The 19,230-nt window shown below is 44.3% G+C and overlaps 1 protein-coding gene across 4 annotated transcripts in view; it reads left to right on the top strand.

Annotated features, from left to right (window-relative positions):
• galntl6 (polypeptide N-acetylgalactosaminyltransferase like 6) overlaps positions 1 to 19,230 on the top strand; it is a 1,306,113-nt gene that overhangs the window by 535,709 nt on the left and 751,174 nt on the right. For all 4 annotated transcript variants that reach the window (XM_063047724.1, XM_063047723.1, XM_063047720.1 and 1 more), the window contains exon 3: positions 1,513 to 1,621. In XM_063047724.1, the coding sequence (XP_062903794.1) occupies positions 1,513 to 1,621 (109 nt within the window). The remainder of the gene's footprint in view (positions 1 to 1,512; positions 1,622 to 19,230) is intronic.

Here is a 19,230-nt window from a genome sequence, read left to right as displayed (position 1 = left end):
GCCTTTGTAGGAAATAGGTGTTGGTGTACTTTCTTGACCATAATATCCATGTGGCTAAAGGCTGATTTTTACTTCTGCGTCAAATCGACGCCGTAAGTATGGTGTTGCCACGAACCCTACGCAGAGCCTACGCGGATCCCTACACTGTAGCCTGACGCGCACCTCTCCCAAAATGTAACTACGCGTTGTGGCAGACTGCAACAACTGTGATTGGTCCACTTGGTAGCATCACATTTCCTCCTGCGCTGCAATAGCTTCCCATTGGGCGACTGAAGGGCAGGGAAGGAACTCTGGCTGCAATGCTTTCCATAAAGCTTTACAGACCTCCGAAATTATAGAGGACAGGTTTTGCTTTTACTAAAAAGGCACTTGCTTTAAACTTGTTTACCCTGAGAAAGACTGCCATGACCATGAAGCCTTGCACCAGCAGGTGTGTGCGCATGCACGACATGCCCGAATTGCAGAACGACGGAGACATACCAATGGACAAGTGTAAATGCTCACAACGCGCATAGGCCACTTGCGTAGGTTAAGGCGTCCATTTGATGCAGAAGTATAAATCAGCCTTAAACCTGAAGAAGGTGTTGATAATATGTACATGTAGGAACATGAAGCTCTCGACCATCTCCACCTCAAACTCCTTGACACCGGCGAAGCATCTGTCTTTCCTGCCCGGCAGGATCTTGGATCTCCGTTGAATATCTGGCAACTCCTCTGATGCTGCAGCCCAGCTACTCCCCCCCCACCCTAAATACCACACTAAGGGGGTCAGAATGGGTTATGGATCCAACCCTCTTGGCCATAGATATTTCCATTCAAACCATTGTCCCACTAAATTGATTAAAAGGCCAGTTCTAAGTATATAAAGCATCAATAGGTTCAATGGGTAGTAGAAAAAAAATCAGCAGAAGTCTTGCAGATCCCAAAAATATGAAATAAAAATTGAACACATTGGAGGTTCCGAGCAGTACAGGCAGCATCTGTGGTGAGGAGAATCAGACTGTTCCGAATGACCAGAACCATAACTTATTTCAGTCTCTGACGCCTGTCCTGATGATTAACCTCAGCATTTCTGGAATTAATTGCCTGATGTAGTAGATATTTAGCTTCAAAACCATTGACTAGCAACTCAGGACTCCAGTAGGAATTACATTTGAGTTTGATCTGGTTGGATGTGAGATATCCAGGGCTGCTGGAGACTGGAGTCTGAAGATTACGAACTGAACTGGGGGTTTAGAGGACAGTGTATGTGTGTGGATGGGAGGGAGGGATGGGCTTGTTTTGCTGCTGTTGTTTGCTGTGTTCAGCGTTGTTTTGCCGAGTATTGTGAGTGTGGGCTGTTGGCACTGGAATGTGTGGCAACACCGTGGCCTGCCACCAGCATGTCCCTGGGTATGTTGGTTGTTAATGCAAACAATGAATTTCACTTCCTGTTTTGATGCACAGGAGATAAGTAAACTTGAATCTTAAAACAACTTTGTAAATAAATGGAATGACCTATGTGTTTTCCAGGGGTTTCCCCTCGTCCAGAATGATGATCGTTCCTACAGCTGGCCGGATGGATTGAAGAGAATTGACTGGCACAACTATGAGAGTATTCGGGAAGATCTGATGCGTTCAGGTATGGGCTTGTATAAGAATTACAAGTACATTTTCTTCTATAATCTAAGCAGGTCAATTATTTAAGAAAAGACACTTATTTTTGAGTAACACACATGAGATGCTGGAGTAACTGCAGCATCTATGGGGAAAAAAAGTACAGCTGACATTTCAGGCCGAGACATTTTATTAATAGTCCTACCAAAGCGTCTCAGCCCAGAACGTTGACTGTACTCTTTTCCATAGATGCTGCCTGGCCTGCTGAGTTCCTCCAAAATTTTGTGTGTGTTGCTTGGATTTACAGCATATGCAGATTTTCTCTTGTTTTGTGACTTACTTTTGAGTTCCTTTCCAAATGTTTGAAGATGAGTTATTTCCATTTCAAATCTGAGGAAACTCCCTCTGGACACATACTTTGATTAATTAAAAGGCTCTGGGCATTTCTGGCAAGACCATTCTACGCATCACCGGTTATCCTTAAAGGGTAAGCACAAGCAATTCTACACATGCTGGAAATCTAAAGCAACACACACAAAATGCTGGAGGAACTCAGCAAATCAGGCAGTATCTATGGAAAGGAATAAACGGCCGATGCTTTGGGCTGGGACATTTCTTTAAGACTAAATGACTTTTAAGCATTACAAATGTGTCCTCCTCAACCACTATTTCCAGCATCTCCTTTGAAGTAGCACCACCCTTTGCATGAAGAACCTGTCCCTAAGGTCCCTTTTAAATTTTTCACTTCTGATCGGTGCCCTCTTAGTTTTCATCCCCTGTAAGGTCGTGCTAATATAATCTGCTTTCACCCTGTCAATGTTCCTCATGGTCTGGCATACGTCTATCACATCACCCTCACATTTCCAACATTTCAGAGAATTAAGTCTTAGTCTATGCAATATCCCCTTGTGACTCAGACGCCTGAGTTGTGACAATGTCCTGGTAAATCTTCGTTGCACTCTTTCTATTTTAATAACATCTTCCCTGAATGACAGGATGACTAAAACCCCACAGGATATTTCAAGTACAGGTCAACCTTCACTAATCCAGCACCACTGGGACCTGAGGAGTGCCGGATTAGTGAAAATGCCGAATTACAGAAGGATCACATTAAGCATAATCAGTGCCGGATTATTGAAGGAACCGGATTACAGGTAGTTGGATTAGTGAAGGTCGACTGTATTGTATGATTCCGCGCCTTTCCCCATTAATTTTCTCCGTAGCTTATTTTAATTTTACTTTTATTTAGAGATGGTGTGGAACATGCCTCTCTGGCCCCACAAGCCATGCTGCACAGCAACACACCCTTTACATGACAGTGTAAAAGCAAGGTATCTTAATGATATAAACCTCAGTGCAAGAACCTTCGTTATATTAAATTTGCAACATCTGAGTTGTTGATTGGAACAATGAGGGAGATTCTCGATTGTGGATGAAGGAAATCTGCAGCATAATTCAATCAACTTCAGGATCAGGCTTCGAAGGGCTTAAAGTGGTTTGTGCATGTCTGTAATGGGACAAAACTTAAGTTGCTCAAAAGACAGCACGGAGGAGAGATATAATCTCTCACTCTCCTTTTTCTCCCTCTCACTATACCCCTTGCCTATCCTCTGGGATTCCGCCCCCCCCCCGCTTGTCTTTCTCCCCGGGCCTCCTGTCCCATGATCCTCTCATATCCCCTTTGCCAATCACTTGTCCAGCTCTTGGCTCCATCCCTCCCCCTCCTGTCTTCTCCTATCATTTTGGATCTCCCCCCCCCCGCGCTTTCAAATCTCTTACTAACTCTTCCTTCAGTTAGTCCTGATGAAGGGTCTTGGCCTGAAACGTCAACTGTACCTCTTCCTAGAGATGCTGCTTGGCCTGCTGCGTTCACCAGCAACTTTGATGTGTGTTGCTTGAATTTCCAGCATCTGCAGAATTCCTGTTGTATACGGAGGAGAGATATTAAGTTAAGTAGAACTTAATGTCACGTAAGATTTCAATGAGGTTAGGGTCAAAATATGATGACGTTCAGGTACAGGTCAAAAACTTCCTTGCAGTAGGATCATGGACATGTAGATACAGCAAATTCCCAAAACGTAAATTATACTGTACGTAAATGATATAAAATAGGGAAGAAAAACACAATGTGCAAGATATGACATCAGTGCAAAATAAAAAGACAATTTTGAGACTAGTCCATGGTCATGCAAGAGGTGGTCCGTGGCGTATTGTTGCTGAGGCTGTGATTAACATTGTGCAGGTTGGTTCAAAAACCTGATGGTTGTAAGAAAGTCATTCTTCCTGAACCTGATGGTGTGGGGCTTCCGGCTTCTACACCTCCTGCCTGAGAGCGGCACTGAATTGCACAGTATTCAGTTTAAACAGGCAAATAATCAACAGAGGGAGCATGTCTCCAGGAAGGCTGTCACAGGGGTCAGAGAAGTTGGTGTTCTGTAGTGATCTGTTAAACAGAAAATGTAATAGCAGACTGTCACAATGTTAGAAACCTAGAATCAAATGTGCTGAAGCCTTCCCTACTCAACTATTAATTATGTCAAAATTGAATGGTTTTATTAAAGCTGCAGTGTCTACTTACTATATACTTTTACCTGACAATAAATTCGACATGCTGTAACTTGACATTTCTCTGTGCCCTCTTTTGGGTATTGTTTTGTCCCATCACCGACTTCTGCAAGCCATGTTGATCATGATCTTCTTCAAAGTCTGGTCAGTAAACTGAATACGTTATTCTGCAGAGTTCTTCCATCTGCGACTGGGAATCTTCCTCACTGCTTCAGTCAATACTGAGATGTTGCAAATTTCATGTAATGAAGGTTCTTGCACTGATGTTCAAATTGTTAATGGCTATTTTCATTATCTGAGATGCTTAAAAGATGCCAGCGACTCCATGACCCTGAAAAATAAATAATAATACAAAAAAAAACTCTCACAAAACGGGATAGTCCCAGATTTTGGGATGAAGGGAGAGAAGTTGGCTTTGGAGTCCGGTGACTGGGGTCTGGTGACATTGGCTATCGGAGGCTGTTGACAGGCTACAGACTCCTTGAGTTTCATTATGCTGCACACCATAAGTTCATGTTTGTGTTCAAGTTTAATTGTTATTCAACCATACATGAATACCCATGAATACAGCCAAATGAAACAGTTCCTCCAGGGCCAAGATGTAAACACGGTACCAACAGACATACACAGCACAAGGCACATAATGCACATATAAAATATCAGTCACACAAAAAATTATAGTCTGAGACCCAGAGTCCATGAGCGTTGCAGCAGCCTGCAGTGGTACACAATACAGCTTGATTTCTGCTGAGCAAACACTGGGGGCAGCATCAACTCCAACCGGATGCCTTGCTACACCGCCTCTGGTGAAGCACGCTGACTCCAACATCTCTCTCCTGGATGGCTGTAAAGAGGCAACAGCACAGCTTGAAGCCTTCTTAGGCATCACTATGACCGAGGCCGTGCACCTCTCCCGCTAGTCCTTGGTGAATCAGCCTTGCAGCATTCCACATTAACAATGTCCAACAGGGCCCTGCAATCCAAAGAAAAGCAACTCGAACATCACAACCACTCCACTGAAAGACAGGAGAGAGTCAAGGCTTCACATGTGATGTGGACACACAAACGCACACACGCTGATGTACATGCGTCTGTGTGTGTGTGCACATGCACACACACTCCTGCACCTTCTGAGCAACAAAGGGTGTTGATAAAGCTGCTTGTTGTGGGGCATGGGGCTGTGGGAAGTCTGTACAGAAGCAATCGATTTTGTGTCAGACTACTAATCGCACTGAGTTGCCCCAATTTAAGTAAAGAATCTCTGCATTTACTCCAGTGTCCTGATAATCACCACCCTGGGAAGGTGGCTTATGTGTGCATTCTGGCTTACCAGTCACCTAAAACTGAGTTAACCTTTTAGTGACCATCCATATCCTCTCCCATCTTGATGGGAGGCCTGTGGTGATGTAATGGTTAACACAATGTGCAGTGCTGTGACAAATCTGACCATCTTCTGCAGACAGTAATTGCTTGTAGGCTCACACTTCTCAGACGACTTTACGTGTTAACGGGGGGTCACAGCCTCTCCAGTACCATGGTGATAATTAACCTCCCCAGCTGTCTGCCACATGGAACCTGCAGGTCACCACAAATGGCAGAACATGACAGAGAAAGTGGCAGATAGTGCAAGCACACACATGGCTACACGCACTTGCAATTTATGGACAACCCGTCCACGTGCCCAAGTTTCACTCCGGTGAAGATGCGACCTCTTTGCTTACCATTCTTCACTGATCGCTTTATGTCTGTGAATATCTAGCAGCAGAAGAGGAAGCAGAAATAAGCCGTTTGGCCCCTCTTGAGTGGACCACCATTCAATAAGACAATGGTTGATCTTTCTTGCACTAACCCTACACCCTTTAATAGCTAGAAGCATATTGATATCTGTCAGAGACTGAACGTCCACAAAGCATGTGAACTGAAAATTCAGGAGATCCACCATCGAAGCCATGGTGGTCCCAACTGAGCATTAACAGGGATCCAAGCTTCAGCACCTCAATTCCCCGGAATATGGTTAGCTGCCGCTATCCCTCTAATACTCAGACAGCCAATTACTGCCTGACACATTCCTGCATGGAAAGTCTGTACTTAAAGGTCTTGTGCTGAGCACTCTGTGCTCAATCATAGGAGTTCCATTTCTAGTACTACTGTTTGTGATTTTTGCCTTTGGATTTCATTTGTGTCATCTTGTTTATTTTGAGTATGGGTTAATTCTCAACCTTAATCTGCACTTGGGTTCACCACCAACCATAGCTCACTCGCTATACTTTTCTTGATGCTACAATGGAGTGGAATGTACAGAGGCCTTAGATCCCACAGCATTAGGTTTTTACCCCACACCATCAGGATCCCGAACCGGTGTTGATAACTTAACTCATTTCAACTCTAAAATGAGTCTACAACCTACAGACTCACTTTCTAAGACTACAAATCATGTTCCTGGTATTATTTTTGTAAATTTGTACAGTTTGGACGTTTGCCAGTCTTTGTGTGAGTTTTCGTAAATTCTCTTGGAAATGCCTGCAAAAAAAATGAAACTCAATATATTTAAAGGTACAGTATATGTATTTTGATAATAAATTTATTTTGAACTTTGATACCTGGGTGAAGAAATTTCTCTATCACAAATGGTAATTTCTTTATTTTGGGTCCATGATACCCAATTCTAAGCATCCCTTTGATCCTCACCGGTTGTTAAAGATACACCTACAAGGATCCATCAGAGTGTGGAATGGCCACTGCTCTGCCCAAGACTGCAAGATATTGCAGAGAGTTCTCCATGGACTCTGTTTACACTTTCCCACTGGCCTAAAACAGCTAACATAGTCAAAGACTCTCCCATCTCCTGCTATTCAAAAAAATTCTTGACCCGCTTCTGAAATGAGAAATGTGAGCTCTTGATCTCTCCTTCTGCCTTGTCGTGGCCCTCGCATCTTATTTATGTCTATAGTTTGGTGCGTAGTTTCATTTATTCTATTGCATTTCTTTGTTCTACTGTAAATGCCTGCAAGAAAATAAATCTCAGTGTAGTTTATGGTGACATATATATACTTTGGGTAATAAATGTACTTTGAACTTATTATCTACCTGCACAACACTTTCTCTGTAATTATCACTGTAATGCTATAATTTACATTTGGTTACCGTCTTTTGCTTTATACAATCTCAATGCACTTCTACTGTTGAGTGATGTGTACAATGGCATGCAAAATAATGTTTTTCCCTGTCTCAGTACACATGATGATAATAATCCAATTATAACTACTGTGTCAAGCCTGTTAGAAGTGTGTATGTTTTAATAACATCACTTCTTATTCTTCTGAGCTCATTTGGTTCATATTCCCTAAATCCACCTTCCCATTAATCAAACTGCTCCTGTCTCTGTCTCTGTCTCTCTCCTATATTCTTCCTCGAGTAGGGTCTCCAGACATGGACGCTAGATACCAGATAGGATCTCAACAGTGACCTTTTTATATTGGGGAGGCCACAGTAGTGTAATGGTTAGCTTGGTGCTATTACAGCTCGAGGGTCGGAGTCTGGAGTTAATTTCCGGCGTCGTCTGTAAGGAATCTGAGCGTTATCCTCATAGAATCTGTGAGTTTTCCCCGGGAGCTCCGGTTTCCTCTCACAGTCCAAAGACATACCGAGTAGGTTAATTGGTCATTGTAAATTGTCCGATGATTAGGTTAGTGTTAAATCACGGTTGTCAGGGGTCACTCAAAGGGTTTAGAGGACTTAAGCTGTGCTGTATCACTATGTAAGAAATAATAAATAATTTGAGGTGATTCTATACCTGTAATCAAATTCTGTTGCAATGCAGAATAACATGCAATGTACACTCATAATTGCTTGCTTGAAGATGGGACTCTCTGAACACGAAACTTTCAATATTTCCTGATTTACTGGTTGACATAATTCAGTAGGAAGCCATTGAACTGAATGATCAAATTGTCCTTTCCACCCTTTCACACAGGAACTGCTCCATCAGCCTTTATCGTGGAGGTCACAGATTTCAGACTCAGTAAATCACAAGCCAACAATAGCTGGGTCACTTAATCCAACTCAAATCAACTTTCACATGCAGGTCACCATCGGTCTACAGTATAAGTTCGAGACACAAGAAACAGTGCAAATTTCAGAGGTTTCAAAGGTACATTTAATGTCAGAAAAATGTATAAAATATACATTCTGAAATGCTTTTTTCTTCACAACCATGCACAAAAACAGAGGAGTGCCCTAAGAATGAAAGTTAAATGTTAGAACCCCAAAGTACCCCCCACCCCAGCTCCCCTCGCTCCCACACCTAAGCAGCAGTAAGCAATGATTCCCCCCCCGCCACCCCACCGGCAAAATAAAAGCATCGGCACCCGCCACCGTGCAGCAAAAGCAAGAGTAAAGACACAGACTTGAAGTACCCAAAGACTACGCGTTCACCCAGTATTCGAAATACCACAGGTTCTCTCTCTCCCTAATAAGGGAGAAAGAGGTGTCTCCGTTTCACAGTGAGAGAGGAGACATTACAAACAACTCACTGGTTTACGATGTTAAAAGTCCATTGCGTCGCTTTATCCGAGCTCTGTGCCCAAAGATCTCAGGTCTCTGGGCACACAGCCAAAGACCTTCCAACTGCCACGACATACCAGTCTGTCGCGACACTGATCAATGATCCGTCCATCTCCAGGGCCCCAAGATCCTAGGCCTCCAAATGCGAGCCGAACTCTTAGGCCACATCCTTGGCACATCGGATAACAGCCAGTTGTGAAATCCTGAGAGCAGGTCCCATTCCCACAAGGAAGCAAAGTCAGCATGTAACTCCAGGTCAGGGTCTTCAAAAGAACCCTGAAGGGGAAAAATAGAGGTATTAAAGATGGAAATAGAGCTGTTTCTGAATATGCAAGCAAAAGAGTCTCTGTTTAGCACCATCTTAACTTAGCTCCACCCTCTCTGTACATATTATACCTTCAACTGAATCAGATTTTCCACATGTAACTATCCACATAAATGTATGGAATGTTGGGTTGCTGTATGAATGGGAATGTCCCAGATCCCTGTGAGATTTGTCCGACGCACAGAGCAAAACAGAACAGAAACAAATCCCTCAGGCCATCAAGTCCGCGTGAACCTATTCACACAAAACCTGCACTAATTCTATTTTATTATTGATTCAGTACAAAAACAGGCATACCCCTTCCAATCTATGTACTTATCCAATCTTCCCTTAAATTGAACCCGTATCCACCATTTCTGCTGGCAGATTGTACCACATTCGTACCACCCACTGAGTGAAAAAAAATCCCCTTAGTGTTCCCCTCAAATATTTCACCTTTCACCCTTAACTTATGACCTCTAGTACTAGTCTCACCCAACCTTAGTGGAAATAAGCCTGCTTGTATTTACCCTATCGATAGACTCACGATTTTATATACCTCTATTAGATCTCCCCTCCTTCTCCTCCACCCCAGGGAATAAAATCCTAACCTATTCAACCTTTCCCTATAACTCAGGTCCTCAAGTCCCGGCAACATCCTTGTAAATTTTCTCTGTATTCTGTCAAAGTTACGGATATGCTTCCTGTGGGTAGGTGACCAAAACTGCACACGATACTCCAAATAAGGCTTCACCAACAATTTCAATATAACTCACTATTGTAATTTATGAATGCCAATGTGCCAAGAACTCTCTTTACGACCCTATCTACATGTGATGCTGTGATGAGAATGTTCCTTCCTTTCTTTTCAACACCACCAGATTTTCTGCAGAGAGGATATTCCAGAAATAGGGCTGAGGCACTAACTGCTCAACGGCAAATAGACAATAGACAATAGATGCAGGAGTAGGCCATTCAGCCCTTCGAACCAGCACCCCCATTCACTGTGATCATGGCTGATCATCCACAATCAGTACCCTTTTCCTACCTTCTTCTCATATCCCTTCACTCCGCTATCTTTAAGAGCTCTATCTAACTCTTTCTTGAAAGAATCCAGAGAATTGGCCTCCACTGCCTTCTGAGGCAGAGCATTCCACAGAACCACAACCCTCTGTGTGAAAAATTTTTTTCCTCAACTCCGTTCTAAATTGTCTACCCCTTATTCTTAAACTTTGGCCTCTGGTTCTGGACTCCCCCAACATCGGGAACATGTTTCCTGCCTCTAGCATGTCCAATCCCTTAATAATCTTATATGTTTCAATCAGATCCCTTCTCATCCTTCTAAGTTCCAGTGTATACAACCCCAGTCACTCCAATCTTTCAACATATGACAGTCCCACCATCCCGGGAATTAACCTCGTGAACCTATGCTGCACTCCCTCAATAGCTAGAATGTCTTTCCTTAAATTTGGAGATCAAAACAGTACACAATATTCCAGGTGTGGTCTCACCAGGGCCCTGTACAACTGCAGAAGGATCTCTTTGCTCCTATACTCAATACTCAACACTCAACAAAAATAGAGGGGTAAAGAAACAGTTGACTGTACTGTGTTCAGCAGGGGACATAGAACAGAGAACAGTTCTGTAGAGGAACAGGTCCTTCATCCGATCCCAGGATGTTCAGAAGGCATAGGAGCAGATATGGTCATTTGGCCTATTGAGTAATTCATCGAAGTTACAGGCAAATAGTCACCCCAAAGTTGCAGGAGGCTAGTAGCTGGGTGAGTGTTAGAAGAAATGGAATTGTTAAGTTCGAACAGACCACCCCTGTGGCATTCCCCTCAAAAGCAAGTATACCGATTTGGATACTCTTGTGGAGGATGACCTCCTGGGACAATGCCACAGTGACTGGGTTACAGGCACTGAGCATGGGTAAGTGGTGCAGAAGGGAAACAGAGAGAAGGGAACGGTAGTGATAGGGGACTCAACAGAGAGGGGAACAGACGGGAGATTCTGTGGATGTGAATGGGACACCTGGATGGTATGTTGCCTTCCAGGGTTAGTGGAATTTGTTGCCACGAACGGCTGTGGAGGCCAAGAAATTGGGTGTATTTAAGGCAGAGATAGATAGCTTCTTGATTAGCCAAGGCATCAAAGGGGACAGAGAGAAGGCAGGGGAGTGAGGATGACTGGAATAATTGGATCAGCCCATGACTGAATGACAGAGCAGACTCAATTGGCTGAAAGGCCTACTTCTGCGCTTATACCTTATGGTTAGGGAAGTTTCAGATCGCATCTACAACATTTTGGAGATGGAGCAGCCAGATGTCTTGGTACATACTGGTACCAATGACATAGGACGGAAAAGTAATGAGGTCCTGAAAAGAGAATTTATAGTGCTAAGTAGAAAGCTGAGAAGCAGGTCCACCCAGGTAGTAATTTCTGGATTGCTACCTGTGCCACGCACCAGTGAGGGTAGAAACAGGATGATTTGGCAGATAAATGCAAGGCTGGTGCAGGGGGCAGGGCTTCAGGTTCTCAGATAATTCAGATCTCTTCTGGGGGAGGTATGCCCTGTTCAAAAGTAATGGGTTGCACCTGAATGAGGGGAACCAATATTCTTGCTGACAGGTTTGTTAGAGCTGTTGGGGAGGGTTTAAACTAATTTGGCAGGGGGTGGGAATCAGATGGGATTCAGGATAGGATGAGTGGTTAAAAAAGTAAAGAAAACGTGCAGTCAGACCATCAGGAAGGGCAGGCAGGTGATGGGACTTAGTTGTAGCCAACAGGCTCAGTATCATATCATTAGGGATGCAGAATTAGAAAGGACAGCAAATATGGTGTTGTATCTAAATGCACATAATATAAAAAAAATAATAAAGTGTATGATCTTGTTGCAATATTACAGATTGCCTGGTATGATGTTGTGGCCATGACTGAATCGTGGCTGAAGGATAGTTGTAGTTGGGAGCTGAATGTCCAAGGTTACATGTTATATCGGAAGGATAGGAAGGTAGGCAGAGGGGGTGGTGTGTCTCTACTGGTAAAGAATGTCGTCAAATCGGTACAAAGGTGTGACGTAGGATTGGAAGATGTCGAATCCTTGGGGTTGAGTTAAGAAACTGCAAGGGTAAAAGGACATTGATGGCAATTATATACAGGTCTCCCAACAGTGACTGGGAGGTGGACCACAGATCACAACAGGAAATAGAAATGGCGTGTCAAAAGGGCAATATTCTGGTAGTCATGGGAGATTTTAACATGCAGGTCCATTACGAAAATTAGGTTGGTAATGGGTCTCGAGAGTGAGTTTGTTGAATGCCTAAGAGATGGCTTTTCGGGGCAGTTTATCGTTGAACTTACTAGGGGATCAGCTATATTGGATTGGGTGTTATATAATGAACCAGAAGCGATTAGGGAGCTTAAGGTAAAAGAACCCTTAGGAACCAGCGATCACAATATGATTGTGTACAACTTGAAATTTGATAGGGAGAAAGTGAAGTCTGATATAGACTTCAGTGGAGTAAAGGAAATTACAGTGGTGTGAGAGAGGAGTTGGCCAAAGTAAATTGGAAGGAGCTGCTGGCAGGGATGTCAGCAGAGCAGCAATGGTGTGCCTTTTTGGGAAAAATGGGGAAGGTGCAGGACATGTGTATTCTAAAATTGAAGAAGTACTCAAATGGTAAAATAGCTCTCCATGCCCACTACATCTAGAACATTGTGGACCATTACGCCAATTTAAAACTCTACATCTGCATGCCATCTATATCCCACAATTCACTGCTGTACATGTGCCTAAATGGCTCTTAAACTTTGCTATTGTATCTGTTTCCATCACTTTCCTTGGCAGTGTGTTCCAGGCACCTACCACTCTCAGTATGTAAAATAAACTTCCCTTATAAAATTTCCTTTAAACTTTCCTTCTCGAGCTTTTAACCCACACCCTCAAGTACTTGACATTGCAACCCAGGTTAAAAAACAGGTTCTGACTATCTACCCTATCTTGTAATTATAAATTCTCTTATCAGGTCATCCAATAGCCTATGACGCCACAGAGAAAACAATCTAAGTTTGTCCTACCTTTCCTGATAGCGAGAGCAGATACGAGCGATACAGAGCAGCCAGATTATGAAGAAAATTAATCAAAACAAGAAAAGCTTTTTTTTAAAATTTAACAGTGAAAAATGAAATTTTCCAGGAGTTGAGCATCTCACTGCAGATCTGGGCTCACCCACCAATCAGACTAGGTAAGGGCAACAACTTCCCCTTCACTCACAGACAGGTAGTGAAGCAGATGCATTTTTATGGCTTTCCAGTTGTTTCACGGTCAGCCTGATCTTTTTAAATGACTGGTGTGGACGCATATTGTTTTTACACGAAACCGGCGTTTCCAAAATTATCCGGTCTAGTGTGGATGTAGCCTGAGTAATTAACTGAGCTTAATTTTCCCAGATGCTGCAATGACAGATAATTGTGATTTGTCTGATCCTCTGGACTCCCTCTGCAACTGGATCCTAGACTTCCTTACTGGGAGACCTCAGTCAGTCCGGATTGGAAGCAGCATCTCCAACACCATCACACTGAGCACAGGGGCCCTCCAGGGCTGTGTGCTCAGTCCACTGCTGTTCACTCGGCTGACCCACGACTGTGCAGCAACGCACAGCTCGAACCACATCATCAAGTTCGCCGATGACACGACCGTGGTGGGTCTCATCAGCAAGAACGATGAGTCAGCATACAGAGAGGAGGTGCAGCGGCTAATGGACTGGTGCAGAGCCAACAACCTGTCTCTGAATGTAAACAAAACAAAAGAGATGGTGGTTGACTTCAGGAGGACACGGAGTGACCACTCTCTGCTGAACATCGATGACTCCTCCATAGAGATCGTCAAGAGCACTAAATTTCTTGGTGTTCATCTGGTGGAGAATCTCACCTGGTCCCTCAACACCAGCTCCATAGCAAAGAAAGCCCAGCAGCATCTCTACTTTCTGTGAAGGCTGAAAAAAGTCCATCTCCCACCCGACATCCTTACCATATTCTACAGAGGTTGTATTGAGAGCATCCTGAGCAGCTGCATCACTGCCTGGTTCAGAAACTGCACCATCTCGGATCACAAGACCCTGCAGTGGATGGTGAGGTCAGCTGAGAAGATCATCGGGGTCTCTCTTCCTGCCGTTACAGACATTTACACCACATGCTGCATCCGCAAAGCAAACAGCATTATGAAGGACCCCACGCACCCCTTATACAAACTCTTCTCCCTCCTGCCATCTGGCAAAAGGCACCGAAGCATTCGGGCTCTCACGACCAGACTATGTAACAGTTTCTTCCCCCAAGCCATCAGACTCCTCAATACCCAAAGCCTGGCTTGACACCAACCTACTGCCCTCTACTGTGCCTATTGTCTTGTTTATTATTTATTGTAATGCCTGCACTGTTTTGTGCACTTTATGCAGTCCTGGATAGGTCTGTAGTCTAGTGTAGTTTTTGTGTTTTTTCTTATATAGTTCAGTGTAGTTTTTGTATTGTTTCATGTAGCACCATGGTCCTGGAAAACGTTGTCTCAGCTTTACTCATGGCAGATGCAATTTAATGTGGATAAATGTGAAGTTATCCACTTTGGTGGCAAAAATAGGAAAACAGATTATTATCTGAATGGTGGCCGATTAGGAAAAGGGGAGGTGCAACGAGACCTGGGTGTCATTATACACCAGTCATTGAAAGTGGGCATGCAGGTACAGCAGGCGGTGAAAAAGGCGAATGGTATGCTGGCATTTATAGCGAGAGGATTCGAGTACAGGAGCAGGGAGGTACTACTGCAGTTGTACAAGGCCTTGGTGAGACCACACCTGGAGTATTGTGTGCAGTTTTGGTCCCCTAATCTGAGGAAAGACATCTTTGCCATAGAGGGAGTACAAAGAAGGTTCACCAGATTGATTCCTGGGATGGCAGGTCTTTCATATGAAGAAAGACTGGATGAACTGGGCTTGTACTCGTTGGAATTTAGAAGATTGAGGGGGGATCTGATTGAAACGTATAAGATCCTAAAGGGATTGGACAGGCTAGATGCAGGAAGATTGTTCCCGATGTTGGGGAGGTCTAGAACGAGGGGTCACAGTTTGAGGATAGAGGGGAAGCCTTTTAGGACCGAGGTTAGGAAAAACTTCTTCACACAGAGAGTGGTGAATCTGTGGAATTCTCTGCCACAGCAAACTGTTGAGGCCAGTTCATTAGCTATGTTTAAAAGGAAGTTAGATATGGCCCTTGTGGCTACAGGGGTCAGGGGGTATGGAGGGAAGGCTGGGTTCTGAGTTGGATGATCAGCCATGATCATAATAAATGGCGGTGCAGGCTCGAAGGGCCGAATGGCCTACTCCTGCACCTATTTTCTATGTTTCTATGTTTCTATGTTTACTATGTTCTGTACCAGCAGTTATGGTTGAAATGACAATAAAAAGTGAAGTGACTTGACTTGACTTAACAACAAGTGGCCACTATCCTGCTCCAGCTGTGTTCTTCTCAAATATTACTGAGCTGACTTGGGAATTCCCATCACCGGAGGATGCCATCTGAAATCAGGGATGACACAATGCGGTAGCCAGCAGACCAATTGCCTCATTGGTCTGGTGGCCCACGTTCAGTCCCGACCTCCGTTGCTGTCTGTGTGGTGTTTGCTCCATTGGAAATGTGTGAGCTTCCTCTCGGTGCTCCAGGTTCGTCCCGTATCCCAAGGACTTGTGAATTTCTTGGTAAAACAGTCACCATAAAATGCTCCTGTTATTTAGGTGAATGACAGAATCGGTGGGGGGGGGGGGAGTGATGGAAGTGTGGGGAGAGAAAACTGAGATTAATGTAGGTGGGTATATTCAAAAGCTGGGACTGATAGTTTCTTGATTAGCCAAAGGTTACAGGAAGAAGGCAGGAGAATGAGATGGGGACGAATAATAAATCAGCCCTGATGGAATGGCAGAGCAGACTCGATGGGGCAATCCTGGTTCTATATTTATGGTCTCATTCTCTTTCTCCTCCTCCCTTTCCTCCTTCTTCACCGCCACACCACCACCCACCCCCCACCCCCATGGAGCACAGGCCGTCAATGACCTCTTGTCCCCATTGTCCTCTGAACTCGATGGTCGAAGTCCATCAATGTTTCTGAAATCCATTGTATCCACTGGACAGAGGATCGGCCTGCACAGCTTCACCAGAGCTCGGCTAGCCGTCCTTACCCATTTCTACCTCTCATGACGGGAACATAGGGTTGGACATTGAGAGGCACCTGATGGATGTTTAATGGTCTTCATGGACTCTGAGCAAAAGCAGCAGGATGGCACTGTAGTGGAACAGTGAGCGTAACGCTATTACCGCGCCAATGACCTGGGTTTAGTTCCTGATGATGTGTGTAAGCAGTTTGTACATTCTCCCTGTGACAGCATGAGTTTCCTCCCACATTCCAAAGATGTTCAGGTTAGTAGATCACATGGGTGTAATTAGGAGGTGTGGGCTTGTTGGGTCAGAATGGCCTGTTACTGAGCTGTATCTCTAAACAAATAAAGTAAAAAGGTCGATTTCTGTGCTCATTGACTCTAAAGTTAACTTTCATGTTGAGTCTGTGGTGAGGAATGCAAATGCCACGTTAACATTCATTTCAAGAGGTCTAGAATGCAAGAGTAAGGACGTGATGCTGAGGCTTTATAAGACACTGGTGAGGCCTCACCTTGGGTATTGTGAACAGTTTTGGGCCCCTCATCTTGGAAAAGATGTGCTGGCATTGGAGAGGGTCCAGAGAAGTTTCACAAGGATGATTCCAGGAGAGAAAGGGTTATCATATGAGGAACATTGATGGCTCTGGGTCTGTACGTGCATATGAGGAACATTGATAGCTCTGGGTCTGTACGTGCTGGAATTCAGAAGGATGGGGGGGGAGGGGGGATCTTATTGAAATCTTTTGAATGTGAAAGGCCTAGACAGAGTAGGTGTGGAAAGGATATTTCCCATGGTGGAAGAGTCTTGAACAAGAGGGCATAGCCTCAGGATAGAGGGGCGCCCTTTCAAAACAGAGATGCGGAGAAATTTCTTTATCCAAAGGGTGGTGAATTTGTGGAATTTGTTGCCTTATACAGTTGTGGAGGCTAGGTCATTGGGTGTATTTAAAACAGAGATTGATAGGTTCTTAATTGGACATGGCATCAAATGTTATAAGGGAGAAGGCCGGGAACTGGGATTGAGGAGGAGATAGAAAAAAAAGATCAGCCATGATTGAATGGCGGAGCAGACTCTGTTTTAAATACACCCACTGACCTAGCCTCCACAACTGTATATGGCTTAATTCTGCTCCTATGTCTTGTCTTATGGTCTAAGGTGAAACAGAAGATGTGATTGTCCAAGATAGTTGTTATTACAATATTTATTGCAACATCCAGGATGATTATCCCCTATCTAAGGAGCTTAAGAAGGGGCTGAGAAGAGCAAGAAGGGGGCATGAGAAGGCCTTGGCGAGTAAGGTAAAGGAAAACCCCAAGGCATTCTTCAATTATGTGAAGAAAAAAAGGATGACAGCAGTGAAGGTAGGACTGATTAGAGATAAAGGTGGGAAGATGTGCGTGGAGGCTGTGGAAGTGAGCGAGGTCCTCAATGAATACTTCGGTATTCACCAGTGAGAGGGAACTTGATGATGGTGAGGACAATATGAGTGAGGTTGATGTTCTGGAGCATGTTGATATTAAGGGAGGGGAGGTATTGGAGTTGTTAAAGTACATTAGGATGGATAAGTCCCCGGGGCCTGACGGAATATTCCCCAGGCTGCTCCACGAGGCGAGGGAAGAGATTGCTGAGCCTCTGGCTAGGATCTTTATGTCCTCGTCCACGGGAATGGTACCGGAGGATTGGAGGGAGGCAAATGTTGTCCCCTTGTTCAAAAAAGGTTGTATGGATAGTCTGGGTAATTATAGACTAGTGATCCTTACATCTGTGGTGGGAAAGCTGTTGGAAAAGATCCTTAGAGATAGGATCTATGGGCATTTAGAGAATCATGGTCTGATCAGGGACAGTCAGCATGGCTTTGTGAAGGGCAGATCGTGTCTAACAAGCCTGATAGAGTTCTTTGAGGAGGTGGCCAGGCATATAGATGAGGGTAGTGCAGTGGATGTGATCTATATGGATTTTAGTAAGGCATTTGACAAGGTTCCACACGGTAGGCTTATTCAGAAAGTTAGAAGGCATGGGATCCAGGGAAGTTTGGCCAGGTGGATTCAGAATTGGCTTGCCTGTAGAAGGCAGAGGGTCGTGGTGGAGGGAGTACATTCAGATTGGAAGGTTGTGACTAGTGGTGTCCCACAAGGATCGGTTCTGGGACCTCTACTTTTCTTGATTTTTATTAACGACCTGGATGTGGGGGTAGAAGGGTGGGTTGGCAAGTTTGCAGACGACACAAAGATTGGTGGTGTTGTAGATAGTGTAGAGGATTGTCGAAGATTGCAGAGAGACATTGATAGGATGCAGAAGTGGGCTGAGAAGTGGCAGATGGAGTTCAACCCGGAGAAGTGTGAGGTGGTACACTTTGGAAGGACAAACTCCAAGGCAGAGTACAAAGTAAATGGCAGGATACTTGGTAGTGTGGAGGAGCAGAGGGATCTCGGGGTACATGTCCACAGATCCCTGAAAATTGCCTCACAGGTGGATAGGGTAGTTAAGAAAGCTTATGGAGTGTTAGCTTTCATAAGTCGAGGGATAGCGTTTAAGAGTCGTGATGCAATGATGCAGCTCTATAAAACTCTGGTTAAGCCACACTTGGAGTACTGTGTCCAGTTCTGGTCGTCTCACTATAGGAAGGATGTGGAAGCATTGGAAAGGGTACAGAGGAGATTTACCAGGATGCTGCCTGGTTTAGAGAGTATGGATTATGATCAGAGATTAAGGGAGCTAGGGCTTTACTCTTTGGAGAGAAGAAGGATGAGAGGAGACATGATAGAGCTGTATGAGATAATAAGAGGAATAGATAGAGCGGACAGCCAGCGCCTCTTCCCCAGTGCACCACTGCTCAATACAAGAGGACATGGCTTTTAGGTAAGGGGTGGGAATTTCAAGGGGGGTATTAGAGGAAGGTTTTTTACTCAGAGAGTGGTTGGTGCGTGGAATGCACTGCCTGAGTCAGTGGTGGAGGCAGACACACTAGTGAAATTTAAGAGACTACTAGACAGGTATAT

Source organism: Mobula hypostoma, chromosome 5, assembly GCF_963921235.1.
Source record: "Mobula hypostoma chromosome 5, sMobHyp1.1, whole genome shotgun sequence".
NCBI classification, from domain to species: Eukaryota; Metazoa; Chordata; class Chondrichthyes; order Myliobatiformes; family Myliobatidae; genus Mobula; species Mobula hypostoma.
The sequence above is the reverse complement of the archived record's forward strand: the minus strand, read 5'-3'. Positions and strand labels throughout refer to the sequence as shown.